General features: G+C 36.1%; 1 protein-coding gene across 1 annotated transcript in view; it reads left to right on the forward strand.

Annotated features, from left to right (window-relative positions):
- Window positions 1–17,897, forward strand: part of RAB10 (RAB10, member RAS oncogene family) — a 63,014-nt gene extending 45,117 nt beyond the window's left edge. The window contains exons 3-6 of the mRNA XM_006190215.2: window positions 9,484–9,622; window positions 13,553–13,642; window positions 13,963–14,064; window positions 15,361–17,897. Of these exons, the coding sequence (XP_006190277.1) occupies window positions 9,484–9,622; window positions 13,553–13,642; window positions 13,963–14,064; window positions 15,361–15,444 (415 nt within the window). The 3' untranslated portion in view covers window positions 15,445–17,897. The remainder of the gene's footprint in view (window positions 1–9,483; window positions 9,623–13,552; window positions 13,643–13,962; window positions 14,065–15,360) is intronic.
- Window positions 17,898–18,959: the final 1,062 nt, after the last annotated feature.

Consider the following 18,959-nt stretch of genomic DNA (forward strand, 5'->3'; position numbering starts at 1 on the left):
TTATGATGACAACAAAATTCAAAATGCTGTCCTCAGCTTTACTGCTTTGCTTCCAGTTGCTACTAAAAAGCATAGTGATTTTTCTCTCTCTCTAGTTTGAATGAATGTATTTAGATTCTTGTTTTGGCATCAAAAATTCTTATTCTGTGTTTGAATATTAGTTTTGGAAGCTTTCTTTAGTCTGTGCTAAAGCTTTGTCTTATTTTTCTTTCCTTGAATGATCTTCACTTCTCCCTTTCTTTCCAGGAATCTTCTAGGTTAGCTGTTACATAACAGTGTAGATGGGTCTCACTCTGTCCAAGGCACATGTGGGTAGGCCTAAAATTAGCTTGTTTGGTTGATAGAGAAGCAGCTGTGGCTTTTAAAGTCTCAGATCTCTAGAAAGTTTCTACCACAGTATCTCTTGCTGTCTACATTTTCCATAGAGCAGTGGGTCCTGCCAGGAAAACAGTCAGTGACTCTGAGTCTCCCTTTTCTTTCTCTTTTTGTTTTCTTGTTTGTTTTTGTTGTTGTTTGTTTTTTTTTAAGGGGGGGGTCAGAAATTTTTGCCACTGTTAGCATCTGTATCTTGTACCAGCAGCAAATTTTAACCTTCAACACAGTTTCCAGAAACCAGTAGTATCACATTGTAGAGGAATTAACCATTTACCTACACAAAGTGCCAGTTAACATGGGAGTCATCTTTGAGTCTTCCCATTCCGTTAACCCCAACATCCAACTTAGCAAGTACTGTTGATTCTGTTTCTAAAATACGTCTGGACTCCACACACAATATGCCACATCCGTTGTTATCCCCAGTCCAAGTCACTGTTACTTTTTGGACCATTGCAGTAGGCTTTTAATATTCTAATAGGTCCTTACTTCCCCTTTTGCCTTCTTCCATTACTTTCCCATGTGACAGCCATAGAAACCTTTTTCAAATGTAAAACTGATCATGGTTGTCATTCCTTCACCTGTTTATAACCATTTTGACTTTACATTATATTTCAAATGAACGTCTAAATTCCAAATCCAAACTCCTTCCGCAGTTTAGAGTGGGCCCCCGCCCACCGTTCTGACCTTATTTTGTGCTCCCTTGTGTGTATACTCTCTACCTCTAGCTGATCTCCTTTCTATTCCATGAACATAGCAAGCTCTTTTCCAATTTAGGACCTTTGTACATGCCCTGTAGACCCCCCTCAACCCACCCAACTGTAGCTAGACTAAGCATTCTGAGGTACCACTCCATTCCAGAGGCTTCCCATTTCAACAGAAATAAATTTGAAAACTCCAGGTTTTGGCCACTGCCCCTTCTGACCTCTTACCAGTTTTGTTCCAGCCCCTGTGGCCATTTTTTTCCTTTCGTGCATATGCTACACGTGTTCCCATCTGAGGGCCTTTGTAATTCAGCTGTTCCTTCTGCTTGGAATGCTTTTCATCAGATCTTTGTGCTGCTGCCTTCTCTCGTTCAGTCTCAGTTCAGTATTATTCTCTGAGAGAGCCCCTGCATGATGGACTAGCTAAACCAACCCCAGTCCTCTAGGCACTGTCACATTTATTCTAGTTTATTTATGTCATAGCAAGTTTTAGTATCTAAATTTGCCATATTTTAAAAATATATTCCTTATTTTCCCCTCAACCAGAATGTAAGCTTTTTGAGGATAGGGATCCCATTTGTCTGATTTGTGGTTATATAATCACCACCTACAACAGAGCCTGGCAGATACAGATGCTGAATAAATACTTGTTGACTCAATGTTCATACTTCACTTCTTACCTTAAGCATCGGCTCTATAGAGAAGTCCTCCCCGATCGTTCTATCTAGATTACTTCCTTCCTCCCCCCATGTTATTCTTCACCACTCCACCCTGTATACCTTGTTTAACATTTATCACAATTTGGGATTAGATACTTACTTAACTTGTTTGTTCCTGTCCCAACTGGAATGTAAGCTCTGCAAGGGCGGGTATCAGGCTTTTGATCTCGACCCTTTTTGGGGGATGAAGATGAGCATAATTTAAACCCATGGTATTTAGAGTGTAGAGAAATAGCATATATGTGAGGAATAACTTTATTATGTTACCAAAAGCACAAAGTTAATAAATTTGGGATCTCTGCCTTACAGAGCAGATTAATGTTGTCTCTGGCCTGTTCTAGTGCTGTCATTGCTGAGATTAAAAATACCAGTTATAATAGCAGCCAGACTACACAGCTTCCCTGACCCTGCATGTGGGACTAACAATTAAGGAAATAAGCTGTTTTAGTTCCTGGGAAAATATCACTTCTTCCATTATATGTCAGTTGGGAAAAAAAGGATTTTACAGCATTCTCTCAGCTGGGTATCTGTTATTTTATGTCAGGAAAATTCAGTTGCCATTGGTTTATAATTTCAGAAATGTGATTATGCTTTGTAGACTGAGAAGAAAAAAATTTTAATAGAAAAGGAAAACCAAGGGAGTGGTTTTGAAAACAGGCTCAAAACCCTGTGTAATATGGTGACATAAAAAGATAATGTGAACATATGGAATGTTTAATTGCTCTTCAGATAATCAACACCTGCTTTTGCTTCTTGGTGTCAACCTGCTGTCTTTAGACCTTGACTGTATGTGTGTATGCAAACCTAAAAATGTTTTGAGCATGAATAAGCAGCTTTGACTATTTTTAGCCCCGAGCAAAGGGTCACCAGTTAGCCTTAAGGTAGTGAGGCAGGGATTCTGTTTCTTGTTTGAAATAAATTGTTGACTGCCTTAACAGTTGGTAGGAGCTGGTATTAAGAGGATCAAGGAAAACGATAATTTTAAAAGTTAGCAAGGATAGCATAGGGTGTAAGAGGTTTTGGAAGATGGAGGAGACAAAAATCAAAGCACAGATGGAGTAGCTTGCCATGATTATCTTTCTTTTCGGAGGGGTCATTAATATTTCAGTGTCTTTTATATTAGTATTTCATAACTAACCAGCATTATAATATAAAATTTCCTCTCAAGATGCCATTGTAGTTTCTTTATAGTGTGTTCTTTCTTGGTGGAGAATTTAGTCATGGATTTGACACTGGTGTGTATATAATTTACTAATTGTATAATGTGAATGTATGGGGAAGTAGGAAGCATGTAACAGCTAGAAGTGTTGAGGGTGTTACTCATAGTGGAATGCTGTGGGAGATATTCTCCCTAAATTCTTATTACTTATGACAGAAGTTGAGATGCAAAATTGAAATGTATCCCTTCTACGTTATAGCTCTTAGATATTGGAAACCCAGGTCCTGTACATTCTTTGTCTTGGACAAGTGCATTTTTGGCTGGGATTTTAGGTAGGAAACTTTAACCCCTCTCTAAGGGGATAGAATTATTAGTTGATTTAAACTTTTTACCAGTTCAGAAAAGAACTAAACTATATCTACTGTGATAGAACACATTTTTATTGTTTTTTTTTATGAAAGCATATATAATTACACCTTTTTTTAAGGCAACTTGTAACTAAATGGGTAAGATTAATAAAATAAAACAAGATTTTAGAATTGAGAAAAATGGAAGATGTAAAAATACTATCCCTGGAGGACAACTCATTTGCTGTGTCAGTTTGTGAAATTTCCCTATAAACTTCTTGGTGATTGGTGGCCAACACAAAAAAAAAATGGGGTCAGGGAGGGAGGGCTACCAACAATGTATTGTTAATTCTTTTTAGAAATAATGTAGAGAAAGGAGGAAAGAACAGATCATAACTAATGCACTGTAAGTTTTCATTAAGCTACTTGTAATGCTTCTAATTAGTTGACAGAACAATTAAAGGTAATGGAGATAAAAATTGTGGTCTAAGAACATATATAAATACAAATGCATACATATACGTATGTACGTACTTGTGTGTGTGTGTGTGTGTAGCGTCTTACTGATCTAACCTAATTTAAGGGTACAATGTAGAATTGAGACTGAGTCAGTTAAATGGTTTTTGTTAAATGACATTTCTTTTGGCAGTTTTTAGATAGATATTTCATTACCTGCTAGCTGCTTTTGCACACACACACCCATTTTTAACATGGTAGACAGAACAACTTTTCTGAAACCAGGTTATTTCTTTTTGTAAAACCTTCCAATGGACTTCCCATCTCACTCAGAGGAAAAGCTGAGGTCCTTGCCAAGGCCTATAAAATCCTATACGATTTGCACTCCCTTCCCCATCTCTCTATCTCCTTACTAGTCTACCTTCACTCATTCCATTCTAGTCACATTGATCTCCTTACTGTTCTTCAACCATGCTTCAGAACCTTCGCACTTGTTCTTCCCTCTTCTTGGAACGCTGTTACTGCAGGTATTTATATGGCTCACATACTTATTCCCTTCACCTCCTCTCCCTTGTTTACAATTTCGCTTGCTTACACCATCCCCAACATCAGTGCCTAGTCTCTACTTTTTGCCTTTTTGGCACTTTTCCTCCTGAAGAAGTGTAATTCCAGAAATAAATTTCTCCCTTCCTCCCTTCCTCCCTCCCTCCCTCCCTCCCTCCCTCTCTCTCTTCCTTCCTTCCCTTTCTTTCTTTTTCTTTTTCTTTCTCTCTCTTGTCTCTCCCTTTCTTCCTTCCTTCCTTCCTTTCTTTCCCAACCCCCAATAGAATATAGACTCTTAATAAGGGAGGAATTTTTGCTCTGTTTACAGCTTTTTCTCTAGAGCCTAGAGTAGTAAATACTGGTAGAGTGAATAAATGAGATTTTTGTGTTATTTTAAAGGGCAAATCCATATACTTTGACATGAAGCGGGCAAGTGACAAGGCTGAGATTCTCTTAAGAAAATTGAAAAGTCCAGCCAGATCTTTAACTTGGCTTAATGAAAAACCATTTTATTTTACCTTTATGCAGAAATAGGCTTCAGGCAAAGTCAGGGTTTTCCTTTTAAGGCAGTATTGATTACAGCTTAAACATAGACAAGTGTTAACTTGAGAGAGCTCTTCATGCCATAGACGTAGAGCATCTACAGAGGTCGTTATTATTTAGGACATCTTTGAAAGCACAATTAAATTTTGAGTCACATATAATGATACTATTACATCTTTGCATATTTTTATGCTATTGGTTCTTTGGGGTTATCTGTAACAAATAACTTCAGTTATCCCTCCTAATTGTGAGTGAAAAAACCAAAGATCCAGGAAGGTTAAATACCTTCAAGGTCACCCAGCTGAAAGGATTGGAACCTGAGGATAAACTTGGATCTGACTCCAGACCCATGTTCTGTATGTATTCTTGCATAATGCCTAGCACACAGTAGACACTTGGTATATATTTGAATTGATGGATAAATAGATAGATGGCAGATGTGTGAACATGTAATGTACACCACAGTTAAGTATAAGGAATATTGATGTATTGGTAGTTCTGTTATATTCCTTGCTACTCATATTTTTAGGCATGTGAGCATTATTTTTAAAATATGTGTATTTTCAAGGGTTCTGTGACTAGATTGGAGTGCCTTGATTTTAAAATTTAATGAAGAACCTGCTGGGTAAGATTTTGAAATACGGATTCATTAACAGACATTCGAGTACTTACTCACCATGTAGATACTGTGGATTCTGCAGTGAACAGTACAGATCTCTGATGGAACTTGTATTTTAGAGGGCATGGAAGGCAGTGAATAACTCTGTAATAAGTGGTACTGCAGAGAAGTAAAGTAAGGAGATGGAATGGAGAGAGACTGGATGACTATTTAAATTGGATGGGCAGAGAAGACTTCATTGAAAAGGTGATGGTTAAAATGCAGAGATGAGGAGCCAATCATGTATAGGCTGTGGGCAAAGTGAGTATAGAGGCTCTCAGGTGGGGCCAAGTTTGTGAATTTGAGGACATGAGAAAAATGTGGCTCTAGCTGTCAGGGAAAGGAGTGCCTCAGAATTTGGGTGAAAAGTGCAAATCCAGTAGCACTTTGTAAACTTCAGGATAAGAATTTTGGAATTGGTCCTGGTAATAATGAATTGCCATTGGGAGTTTTGGTTTGTTTTTTCAGCCTAGTCATGTTTTCCATTTGTTTGTTTTGTAATGGCTTTATTGAGACATAATTTATATCTTATAATTCACTCATATAAAGTGTACAATTAAATAGTTTTTTAGTATGTTTACAAAATATATTCACCATTATCACAATTTGAGAACATATTTATACTCCTGGAAAGAAACTCCATACCCTTTAGCAGTCTGCCCATCCTGCCCAAACCCTTCAGCCAGGGCAACCACTAATCTATTTTCTGTCTCTGTAGATTTTCTATTCAGGACATTTCATATAAGTGGAATTATACAATGTGTTTTTTTCTGTCTGGTTTCTTTCACTTTAACATAATGCTATCAGGGCTCATCCATGTTGTAGCATATATGAATGTTTCATTACTTTTTATGGCTGAATAACATTCCATTGTATGGATATACCTTATCAGTGTATGATTTGCAAATATTTTTTTCCCTTTTGTGGGTTTTCTTTTTCTTGATAGTGTCTATGGAACTACAGATCTTTTTAATTTTGACGAGATCCAGTTTACTTATTTTTTTCCCATTGTTTGTGCTTTTGGTGCAGCGTATCTGAGAAACAGTTGCCAAAGCTAAGATCATGAAGATATCCCCCTATGTTTTCTTACAAGAGTTTTAGAATTTTATCTCTTACATTTAGGTCTTAGATCTGTTTTAAATTAACTTCTGTATAGGGTATGAGGTGGAGTCCGACTTCATTTTTTTGCTTAAAGATAGCCAGTTGTTTCAGTTCCATTATTTCCCCAGTGAAGCTATTGGAAATTTTTAAGCAGAAAAATGGTAAGATCAAACTATATTTAAAGAAGATGACTTTGGCTACTGTGTAGAGAATGTCAGCTCCTACACCTCTGAATGTTAGAATGCTAGCAAAAAAGATTCTGAGAATGAGCAGAAACGTGGTTTCTGAAAAGTCATGAGAATAAAATGTTTCAAGAGAAAGTGGTAACTCTGTAGAACCCTGCTGAATGATTACTGTACGTATAAAGGGACTAGATACTGGCTTTGCCAATCAGACTGAGGAAGAGCAGTCTTGGTAGAATTGTAGTAATAGCAGTTGGATTAGAATTCGTTAAGGAATAAATTTGAAGAGGCAGAAACTAGAGGTAACTATTTAAAGAAGTTTGCTAGGAAGACTTTTTTTTTGTAGGTGTAGACAAGCTTGTCCTAAATTGTATACGGAAATGCTAGAATAATTAAAATAACTCTGACAGAAAAATAAGTGAGAGGAACTAGTCTACCTGATTTTAAGACTTTTTTAGCTACATTAATCAAGACAGTGCCATATTGGCAGAGGCATAGATACACAGGTCATTGTAACAATAAAAAACCCAGAAATAGATTGAACCATGGCCTACTGGTTTTTGCCATAGGTGTAAAAGCAATTCAGTGAAGAAAGGATATTTCTGTAAAACATTTTCAACAAATGGTGCTAGAGCATTGGGCATCCATGAGCAAAAAGGTGATCTTCTACTTAAAATTCATACTTTGTGCTAAAATTAATTCAAACTGTATCATTAATTTAAATATAAGATGTAAAACCTTAAGACTTAGAAGAAAACATAGGAGAAAATTTTGGGGACATAAGATTGGGTGAGAAGTTCTTGGACATAACACTAAAACCACAACCCATAAAAGGTAAAAAATCAATAAATTGGACTTCAACAAAATAAAAATTTTTTGCTCTACAAAAGACTTTGTCAAAAGAAACTAGTTACAGACTTGGAGAAAATATTTCCAAACCACATACCTGACAGAGGACTTGTATGAAAAAGAACCCTCAACACTCAATAGTTTTGTTTTTTTTAAGGCAAACTATCCAATTAGAAAATAGGCAGAAGATATAAATAGACATTTCACCAGCAAGAATAGATGGATGGCAGATAATTACATGAAAAAATATTTATCATTAGCTGTAGAGAAATACAAATTAAAATGATGAGCTGTCACTATGTGCCCTGTTAGAACAACTAAAATATAGTGAGAAAACCAAATGCTGAGGAGGATGCAAAGAAACTGGATCTCTCATACATTGCTAGTGGGGATGTAAAGTGGTACAGCCACTCTAGAAAAGCTTGGCAGTTTCTTAGAAAGTTAAACATATATTTACCACGTGGCTCAGCAGTAACATTCCTGAGTATTCATCTCAGAGAAATGGAAGCTTTTGTACATGAATATTCATATCAGCTTTACTTGTAATAGCCCAGAACTGGAAACAACACAGGTCCTTCCACAGGTGAGTGATTAAACAAATTGTGATACATCCATACCATGGAGTATACTCAACAGTAAAATGGAACAGACTAGTATTACATGCAACAACTTGGGTAAATCTCAGTAGCATTATGCTAGAAAAAGTAAACGACCATTTCAAAAGGTTGCATTCTGCATGATTCCTTCTATATAACATTCTGGAAATGGAAATGGAAGACAGATTATTAGCCAGGGTGTAGGGACTTGGGTGGCGGGGGAGAGAAGTGATACAACAGTTTTCTGTCGTATTTGTGATGGTGAATACACAGATCTTTACCCCCTGAAAAAATTGCAGAGAACACACAAGTACCTGTAAAAAAGTGAACTCTAAATAAGGCCTATAGATTGTACCAATGTGAATTTCCTGGTTTTGCTTTTGTACTATGATGTAAGATGTTACCATTGAGGAAAGCTGAGTGAAGGGGAGACAGGACTTCTTTGTACTGTTTTTGAAAATTTCTGTGAGGCAATAGTTATTTTAAAATAAAAGTTTTTTTGTTTTTTTAAGTTTGCTGGGAAGGAGAACAGAGTAGTGCAGTGTTAGTTGGAGGGGATTGTAGATTTGAGAATGGAATTTTTTATTTGTTTGAATTTTGCTTTTTAAGAAAAGATAGGGGAGACTAAAATATGCATATATGCGAATTATAATGATCCATAAAAAGAAGTGATGCAAACAAGAGGGAAAATTTTCAGGAGCAAAATATGTCTCTTAAATCTTTGGCCAGCCGGCATTGAAAAGTACTGCTATTCACATATTTTTGTCTTGTTATTCATAAATGAGGTTATCTTCACAGCTTCTTGTAAATGATTCTAAAGGTTAACTTGTTTATACTATCATATAGCCCTTTAATGTTCTAAAAATTCCACATGCTTTTGTATTACATTATGGAACTAGATAAATGGAATTCCAAGACTTTTTAAAATCACACTTACTGGTATTCATTTTATTATTCATAAATAACTTCAAGAATTTTATATGTCACTTTTGACTGTTTTCCCTTCCAGATTTTCACCCAGTATTGGTAGGTTGTTAATTTCCTTAGACTAAAAAGTATTTATGCATTCATATGTTTATGAATAACTTTAATTATTTACTGTTTAAGAATTAATTGAGTAATGGTTCTGTTGTGCTTTGTGTCATATAATGGATTTTAATCTCTGTTTTACCATACTGTTCTACTGTCTTGCCCTTTATCTAGAATGTAGTAATATCCAAATGCTCAATACAAATTATTGGCTGTTTATTTCAGGGATACGGCAGGCCAAGAGCGATTTCACACCATCACAACCTCCTACTACAGAGGAGCAATGGGTATCATGCTAGTATATGACATCACCAATGGTAAAAGTTTTGAAAACATCAGCAAATGGCTTAGAAACATAGATGAGGTAAGACCTAGAAATTGCATAAACCCTACATAAGCACACATTTGTGCACTTAGTTAAGAAGAATAAGTATTCTAATTGATCTTTAGGATATAGTGTTACTATCACTATTATTGAGTATTTCTACTTGTTATAGGGTAATGTTACTTTTTGGCCTACCTTTTCTTAAAATTTTGGGCAGATCTGTCTAGAATCCTATTCAAGGCAATTACCAAATTACCCTAAAACTCTATACAATGATCTTATAAGATGGCCCCAAATAGAAGCTACTAGTGGTTTAACACACCTCTCTAAACGAATTCTTTCTCAGTGAATTTTTATTGAGTGAATGAATTACATTTTCGATAGTAGTTTAAAAAATATATTTTTAAGTTATAAAAATGTCATATCACTTCTAGACATTTTGAAATATACAGAGTACTAATGTGGTAGAAACCTAACCAAGAAGATAGTGCCATATCATTTCATGTGAAGATGTCCATTTTTATAAAGTTAAGTTGTGTGTCAGAGCACGTCTGTTTCTGTGCTCCAGCATAGGTAGCTTCTTGTTGGAATTACTTTTCATGTCTTATTGTTGCCTTCTGTGCTTTGAATTTCATTAAGACTAACTTTTAAAAGCAAGTTTTGGCTGGATACACAAAGATCAAGTCTTAGCCAGTATTAGACCCAGGATAATAATATCTTCAGTGGTAGCAATCCTAAAGGCTCATGACTAACTTTTCCATTTCTACAAGAAGCCTTTTAGTATTTAATATCAGTTAATGACACAGATTTGGAAACAAGCAGAAGCCTCCGTTTTTAATTGCCTTAGCCTTTATTTTATAGTTTAGCCAAGTAGCATGTGTAATAAGAGCAGTTTATATAGAGACTATGCAGTGTTGTAGCAACAACCAGTTTTCCGATTCTGTGATATCACCTGACACTATTCTGACACTAACTACTCAGTCTTAGCTTCAGACTCCACATGTCTAAGACCCACAGATTGCTCTTCCTTCATTTGCAAGTCCTGTGTCCCCAGACTTACCTGCACTTTTGTCTGACTTGGCTGCAAATTTCAGGGTTCTCATGATCCATTTTCAAGTTCGATAGTTTACTCAAATGACTCTCAGAACTCAGGAACACTATATTTATGATTTTGTTGTAAAGGATGCAGTTCTGAAATAGCTACGTAGAAGAAATGCATGGGCAATGCATGAGTATTAGAAAACAGAGCTTCCAGGCTGTCTCTGGACATGTCACTGCCTTGGCACCTTTTTTTTTTTTTTTTTTTTTTTTTAGTATTTTATTTTATTTTATTTATTTTTATTTATTTTTATTTAGTTTTTTTATTTACCAATATTCCCAACTTTTTTTTTAATTGAAGTATAGTCAGTTTACAATGTTGTGTCAATTTCTAGTGTGCAGCGTAAAGTTTCGGTCATACATATACATACATTCATTTTCATATTCTTTTTCATTATAGATATTGAATATAGTTCCCTGTGCTATACAGTAGAAATTTGTTGTTTATCTACTTTGTATATAGTAGTTAGTATCTGCCAATCTTAATCTCCCAATTTATCCCCCCGGCAACCACAAGTCCTCTTGGCACCTTGATGTGTTCCCCAACCTGGAAGATACCTCAACTTCATTGTTTCCAGGTTTTAATGGGCGCTTCATTACATAGTCATGGTTAATTAAATCATTGGCCTCTGGTAATTGAACTTAATCTCTAGCCCCCTTCACTTCCTGGGATGTGGGTCTGAAAGTTCCAACCCTCAGTGTTTGGTTCTTTTGGTGACCAGCCTCTATTATGAAGCTCTGTAGGGACCCTGCCATGAGTCCTTCATTAGCATAAATTTAGGTTAATAGAAAACAGATTGTTATGAATAACAAAAGATACACTCTTATCACTCACGAAATTAGGAGCTCTGTGCTAGGAATGAAGACAAAGACCAAAAATATGTTTTTATTATGCCACAGGCATATGCATTTAACTTGATAGGCTGGATGGCTTAAGCTTCTCTGCATGAGAACTAAGATACATAAAACCCAGCCATAAAAAAAAAAAACCTTCTGATATGTAAGAGATTGACTTTGGCTAATTTTCACTATGTTATAGAAATTAAAATTTTAATAGCTGAATTGATCCAGTAGCATTTAAGAAAAGCTTATACATCGTGATCAAGAGGAATTTACCTCAGGATGCAGCATATGAATCAGTCAGTGTAATACACCATATTAATAAAAGACGAAAAGCATATGATCATGTGAACAGACACCCAAAGAACAATTTGACAAAATCAAGCACCCTTTCGTGATAAAAAACACTGAACAAACTAGAAGTAGAGAGAACTTTCTTAGCCTAATGAAAGATGTCTGTGAAAGTCCCACAGCCAGCATCATACCTGCTCCCTATAATCAAGAACATGATTAGGATGCCAGCTCTGGCTACTACTGTTTAACACTATACTGGAGGTTCTAGCCAGGGCATTTAAGCACAGGAAAAAAGGAGGGGGGCACCCAGATTGAAAGGTAAAGCTGTATTTGTAAATGATGTGATCTTGTATGTAGAAAATCCTAAGGAATCCACGCACATCCACCAAGAAATGAAACTATTAGAACTAATAACAAACAAGTTCAATTAGGTTGCAGGAAACAAATATCAGTATACAGAAATCAGTTGTATTTCTATACACTAGCAGTGAATAATCCAAAAATGAAATTAAGAACATAATTTCATATACAATATCATCAGAAAGAGAAAAAGAAATGAAAAATTTAACCAAAGAAGTACAAGGCTTATACGTTTTGAAAACCATAAAATGTTGTTAAAAGAAATTAAAGAAGATGTAATTATTTTGTATTTTTTTCTCTTTCATTGCGTGTGCTTTTGGTGTCATACCTAAGAATTCATTGTCAAGTCCAGTGTCATATAAGTTTTTCCTTATGTTTTCTTCTACGAGTTTACTAGTTCTGGGTCTTATATTTAGGTCTCTGATCCATTTTGAGTTCATTTTTGTATATGGTATTAGTCAAAGCTCCATCTTCATTCTTTTGCATGTTGATGTCTATATTCTCAACACCATCTGTTGGGAAGACTATCCTTTTCCCCATTGAGTGGTCTTGGCACTCTTCTTGGAAATCACTTGATGGCGTATATGAGGGTTTTTTTCTAGACTCAATTCTGTTCCATTTGTCCATATCTGTTTTTATGCCAGTAACACACTGTTCTGATTACTGTAGCTTTGTAGTAAGTTTTGAAATCAGTAAGTATGCATCTTCCATACTTCTTTTCAAGATTGTTTTGGCTGTTCAGGGTCCCTTGAAATTCATACCAATTTTAGAGATGGATTTTTCTTTTTCTGCAGAAGATGTAGTACTTTGGTGGAGCAAACATTTATTTTAACTGATGTTTGTGCATGAGATCCCCTGGCAGTATAGCTTTTTGAGACTTTAAGGGCTTTGTAAAATTTTTAATTAAGGCTTCTTAATAGGGTAATACACATTATCCAGAATCATGATCCAGCTTAGATTTAGATTATGGGTAAGAAATTACAGTTTCAAATCTTTTGCATATATCCTCTCTTTTGTTGAGAACGTAACTAGAAACTAGACAGCCTTCTATAGGGGGGAAGTAATATTTGACCAGGGATATGCCTTAGGAATTGTGTTTATTTTTCTAGATAGTTTAAGAATTTGTATAGGCTTTTAGCATATGGTTTCAAGATGACTGCTTTAAAACTTTCAGACTATAGATGACTGAAGTGGAGAGGGAGTATAGCTCAGTGGTAGAGTGCATGCTTAGCATGCATGAGGTCCTGGGTTCAATCCCCAGTGCCTCTATTACAAAAAAAAAGAAGAAAAGAAATGACACCATAAATTGAGAAAAAGTCATTTTTATTAAGCCATAATTCATGGTAGTGTGTAAATTAATTTTTTATTTCATTTTAGCATGCCAACGAAGATGTGGAAAGAATGTTACTAGGAAACAAATGTGATATGGACGATAAAAGAGTTGTCCCTAAAGGAAAAGGAGAACAGGTAAGCTCTGAATGAAATTAATATGCTGCCCTTTCCTTGTGAAGATGGTATTGCATTTGATTGTTTTTACCATAGTGGTGATGGAGTCCACTGAGCTATTCACATTCTTTTTAAAATGCTGTTGGAAACAACAGCTTATTGTTTGAGTTGATTTTTTGTTTGCTTATTTTTGAAGGAGTCTTGGCCCATCGAAATAACCTGTTTTCTATAACCTAGTTGAGACTGTTACCTTTAGAATAATAATATCATTTAAGATACAAAAGTCATCAGTTGGCAACCTATATTGATAATTTTATGATGATATTTTGCTTTTGTTTTAGATTGCAAGGGAGCATGGTATTAGATTTTTTGAGACTAGTGCAAAAGCAAATATAAACATCGAAAAGGCGTTCCTCACGTTAGCTGAAGATATTCTTCGAAAGGTAAGTTTCTGTTTTTATTTACTGCTAAGGTACCTGGCGACACAGTTGAACTTTTAGGCTTTTCTAAAGTACTTGATTTACATACAGAAATTGGGTTTGGGTGGTACTGTTTCTAAACGTTTACCTGTCGCCAATATCTAATCCTCCAAAGTGAAGTAAGGAATTGGAACAGAGAGCCATCTAGAAATCTGTAGGATCTAGCAGTGGTAACAGTACTCCTACCTTTTAAAATTCCTAGCTTTTAACAGGATAAAAACACTTACACACACACTAGCATGGATAAATCACCCAGGCTGATAGTAAAAGGAAAAAGAAGTCAGACACAAAAGAATATGTAAAATATGGTTCTATGTATATGAAGATCAGGAACAGAAAAAACAGATCAATGGTGATAGAAATCCAAGTACTGGTTCCCTTTAGGAGGGTAGTACTGGCTGGAGAGGGACGCTAGGGAGCCTTCTCGGGGCATGTTCTGTCCTGTGTTTTGATCTGGTGGTTTCATGGCGTATACATCACTAGGCACAGTGAAGACTTGAATACTTTACTGTAGGTATGCTATCCCTAAGAAAATTTTGCTTTCATACATACGGTATAAGCTATCCATTTAAAATAGTATGTTCTTCTGATTATAAAAGTAGTATTTAGGATGTTGGGGAAATACAGGATTATACAAAGGGGAAAATAAAATCATTCATAAATTCACCTAAGGATTAATTACTACTGTTAACATTTTGGTGTCTCTCCTTTTCATTTTTTCTGTAACCATTTTTAACATGAATAATACAATTTTGCGTTTTGCCCCACCCTATTTTCTCCACTTAATGTTAGTATATCAGAGTGGAGATTGCCTTTTTAAAGCTATGGTACCATGATACAAGCTTCAGTCTCAAAAGGCAAGTAAAACTAAACAGAAAAGGGCTGTTTCACGTCTCTGAAATTAGACATGATCCATCACTGGCTTTATACATGTGCTAGATGCTGTTTAAGCAGTGAGTACTCAGGGGGGAGGGCTAGGGGTAACATCTCTTCACAGGAGTTAGGGCAGAGACTTCAGAAGCTCTACAAAGGGAAGCCAGGAGGCCTCTGGACATTTCCCAACGTGGAAGAAGAGGGCAAAATGAAGATCAGAAACAAAGCTTCTGTTTCTTTACTTTGCCTGAGAGAGAAAACCTATCTCATGTGACTGTAATTGCATTTTGTTACATAAATTAACATTTATGAGAATATTTCTATTGATCTTGGTTTACCCGCGGCAGTGTTTTTTCACGGGCTGCTTTCCTTGTGTGTTTGTTGCAGACCCCTGTAAAAGAGCCCAACAGTGAAAACGTAGATATCAGCAGTGGAGGAGGCGTGACAGGCTGGAAGAGCAAATGTTGCTGAGCGGTCTCCTGTTGCCATCAGTTGCCATCCACCACCCTGTTTTCTCTTCTTGCTGCAAAATAAACCACTCTGTCCATTTTTAACTCTAAACAGATATTTTTGTTCCCCATCTTAACTATCCAGTCCACCTATTTTATTTGTTCTTTCATCTGTGACTGCTTGCTGACTTTATAATTTTCTTCAAACAAAAAAAATGTATAGAAAAATCATGTCTGTGAGTTCATTTTTAAATGTACTTGCTCAACTCACCACTGCATTTCAGTTGTATTATAATCCAGTTCTTATCAACATTAAAACCTATAGCAATCATTTCAACTCTATTCTGCAAATTGTATAAGAATAAAAGTTAGAATTAACAATTTTATTTTGTACAACAGTGGAATTTTCTGTCATGGATAATGTGCTTGAGTCCCTATAATCTATAGACATAGCAAAAGAAACAAAAGCCAGGAAAACACTCATTTTCGCCTTGAATATGTAAATGGGGTTATTTTTGTCCTGTGCCTTATGTGGAAAGGAACTTCTTTGGTTTTTCCTTTTTTTGTTTGTTTTGGTGGAAGCATGTGCAGGAGACATATCATCGAAATACAAAGCATTAAAATGTTTGTGGTTTGCTTGGCTATAATATTCAAAGTAGTTAAGTGAGGACAAAGGGTAATGCAGAAAGGATGGCTTTGGTTTGCTGCGTCTCATTTAAGTGGCCTTGGTATTTAAAACTATTCCTACCGCCAGTTCTTTTCCTTGGCCACTTTTTCCTCGTGTCTCTTTCTGCATGCTGCTTTATTTGCTTCTCCCTCACCACTTCGTGGTATGAGTTATTTAAAAATGAAAGGGGCAAACTTGTAGGTTTGTCAGATTTAACACAAAGCACTGATTTAACTTGCTAAGTAAACTGAAAGATGAATTCTAACTGCCTACTATCAAATGTCAGTTAATTGTGTCTTCCTCTCATTTTCTGTCCCCTAAACCTTCTGTCCCAGATTCCTTTGTTTGCTGTTTGACTTCACGTTCCTCTTCTCCTTCCCTCATTGTTCCCTTCCTGTCTCTCCATTGAGTTTATGAAATGGAAGAGTTAATTGCATGCACTAGTGTTTGGAGGGTGTTGTGGTTTGTCTTTCTAATTAGGTATATTTGTCTTTCTAATTAGCCTGTTCACTTTCCTAGAACAAATTTCTTAACCTAAATTTGAGTAGTCTCCACTTTGGCAACTCCTCTAGCAGTGTGGTAGCCCAGTAAAGGTTGTTTCAAAAAGGTGAGACAGAGGAGTGAAATTTATTAACGTCTGCCAAATATATTGGGATTTGGCCTTTGAAGAACACTTTTTCAGTGTTAAGTTGTCTTTACCTTAAGATTTAGAAATACTTTAGACTATTATTAAGTCCTATCTTCACATCCCTTTGGAAAACTTGTATCACCATGGATTTGGGAAAAGGACAACAAAGGCTTTTCATGTAAAGATAAGATCTTTAGCTGTCTCTCACCCTGTCCTTTTTTTTTAACTTCATTTTTCTAGTTTGGCTTCATTGCTTATCTTTAGGATAGGGTAAGTTAGGTTTGCTATGCTGCTAGCATCCTAAGATGATACCTTTGTTGAAATAATTGTGAATAGCATGATTCATTTCTAGCAGAGGCTGAGTTTAGGACAGCAGCTTCCATTGAAAAGTCTTTCTGTGTCGTGAATAGCATTTTAATGCCCTCTTGGCGCACATAAACAACACAGGGACGTATCTTCTATGAACATCCATGAATTTTTCAGATAGTGCTCTAAAAACAGTTTTATATGCCTCACTGGTGGTTGTTGATAGGTTTTCCCCTCACTTGACTTTATCATTGTTTACTACTAGTAAAAGCAGCATTGCCAAATAATCCCTAATTTTCCACTAAAAATAATAATGAAATGAAATGATGTTAAATTAAGCTTCTCAAAAAATTTTAGGTTAAACCTCCTCTTGTTGGATTAATTTTAATGTGTTTGTTGCTTTCCTTTATCTGGAATGTGGCAGTAGCTTTTTTATTTTTAACCCTCTTTAATCCTTATTCAGTTGAGTGACTTAAGGTTTGAGAGCTAAACACTGGGATTTTTGGGTAACAGACTGACAGTTTTGTTGTTCGCATAATTATAATCGGCATTGTATATAGAAAGGATATGGCTACCTTTTGTTAAATCTGCACTTTCTAAATATCAAAAAAAGGGAAATGGAGTATAAATCAATTTTTGTATAACCTGTTTGAAACATGAGTTTTATTTGCTTAATATTAGGGCTTTGCCCCTTTTTCTGTAAGTCTCTTGGGATCCTGTGTAGAAGCTGTTCTCATTAAACACCAAACAGTTAAGTCCATTCTCTGGTACTAGCTACAAATTCGGTTTCATACTCTACTTAACAATTTAAATAAACTGAAATATTTCTAGATGGTCTACTTCTGTTCATATAAAAACAAAACTTGATTTCCAACTGTGTGGCTTGGTTTTCATTTATTTGTGGAGTTGAAGATGGAAGATTCCTTCTGAAAATAATGCAAAATAGCAAACTCGATGTTAGAGGAGCAGAAATAGAAGAGAAATAACTTTTTCAAGCTAGGAAAAGGTGGGAAGGCAATTTCAAGAATTATTTTCGGAAGAAACTGCATTAATAAAAAGATCCTGGTGTCAGAGCACAACCCTAGTCACTTGCCAGCTAACAATACTGGAATGTGCCAGAGGCCAGCTCTAACTGAAGGCAGTTTGTGAGCCAGGGCCACCAAGGTGGGCTGCATACTGAAGGGTGAATCCTTGTTTTTAGCAGTGACTGTCCTCTTATCTGAAACATGTAAAGTGTTTCCTACTTTTTTGTGAACCATTCTCATGCTGGAGCAACAACTTTGGTTTTCTTCATATGTAGTAGTGGTGAAAGAAATGTTTGACCCTGTATTAAGGGCTCACTAGTCAATGAATATTTGTTAAGATTACCTCTGCTGGAAGGATATATGGGATATTTTCCATACTGCAGTTTTTATAAGGATCACCCAGAGCACTTTTAATGCTTCTGTATTCACTCCCGCCAGCATACATTCTTGTGTGCCTAGGGTGGGGCCGGTGATTCTGCCTTTGAGATTGGTACAGGAAAACAGACCATGACCTCTGCCCTTAAATTTATGATCTAGATTAGAAAGAAGAAGCAGTATTCAACTAACCATATATAAGAGCCAGATAGTTGTGATCCAGATTTTAAGTGCTGTATTAGTAGAAGAGCAAGTTCAGTTGGCGAGAGGAGTTGGGTGGCTTTTTGAGGGTAGAGGGACATGAATTGGTTCTTAGGTATGTGGACTGAATGGCTAGGGCTGAGAGGTTTGGAAGGGGCCACAAAAAAATTAGAAACAAGCTATGTTTTGCGTGGGAATCCAGGAGTCTCACTGGCCAGTGTGATAGACAACAGGGAGTCCTGGTCAGTCCTTGACAGTGCGGAGAGCAGCGTGTCTGAGAAAAATAGGTCTGGATGGGTTGCAAGAGGAAAAACCAAAGGGTTCTAGAGATCACA

Source organism: Camelus ferus, chromosome 15 (assembly GCF_009834535.1).
Source record: "Camelus ferus isolate YT-003-E chromosome 15, BCGSAC_Cfer_1.0, whole genome shotgun sequence".
In the NCBI taxonomy this organism is placed as follows: domain Eukaryota; kingdom Metazoa; phylum Chordata; class Mammalia; order Artiodactyla; family Camelidae; genus Camelus; species Camelus ferus.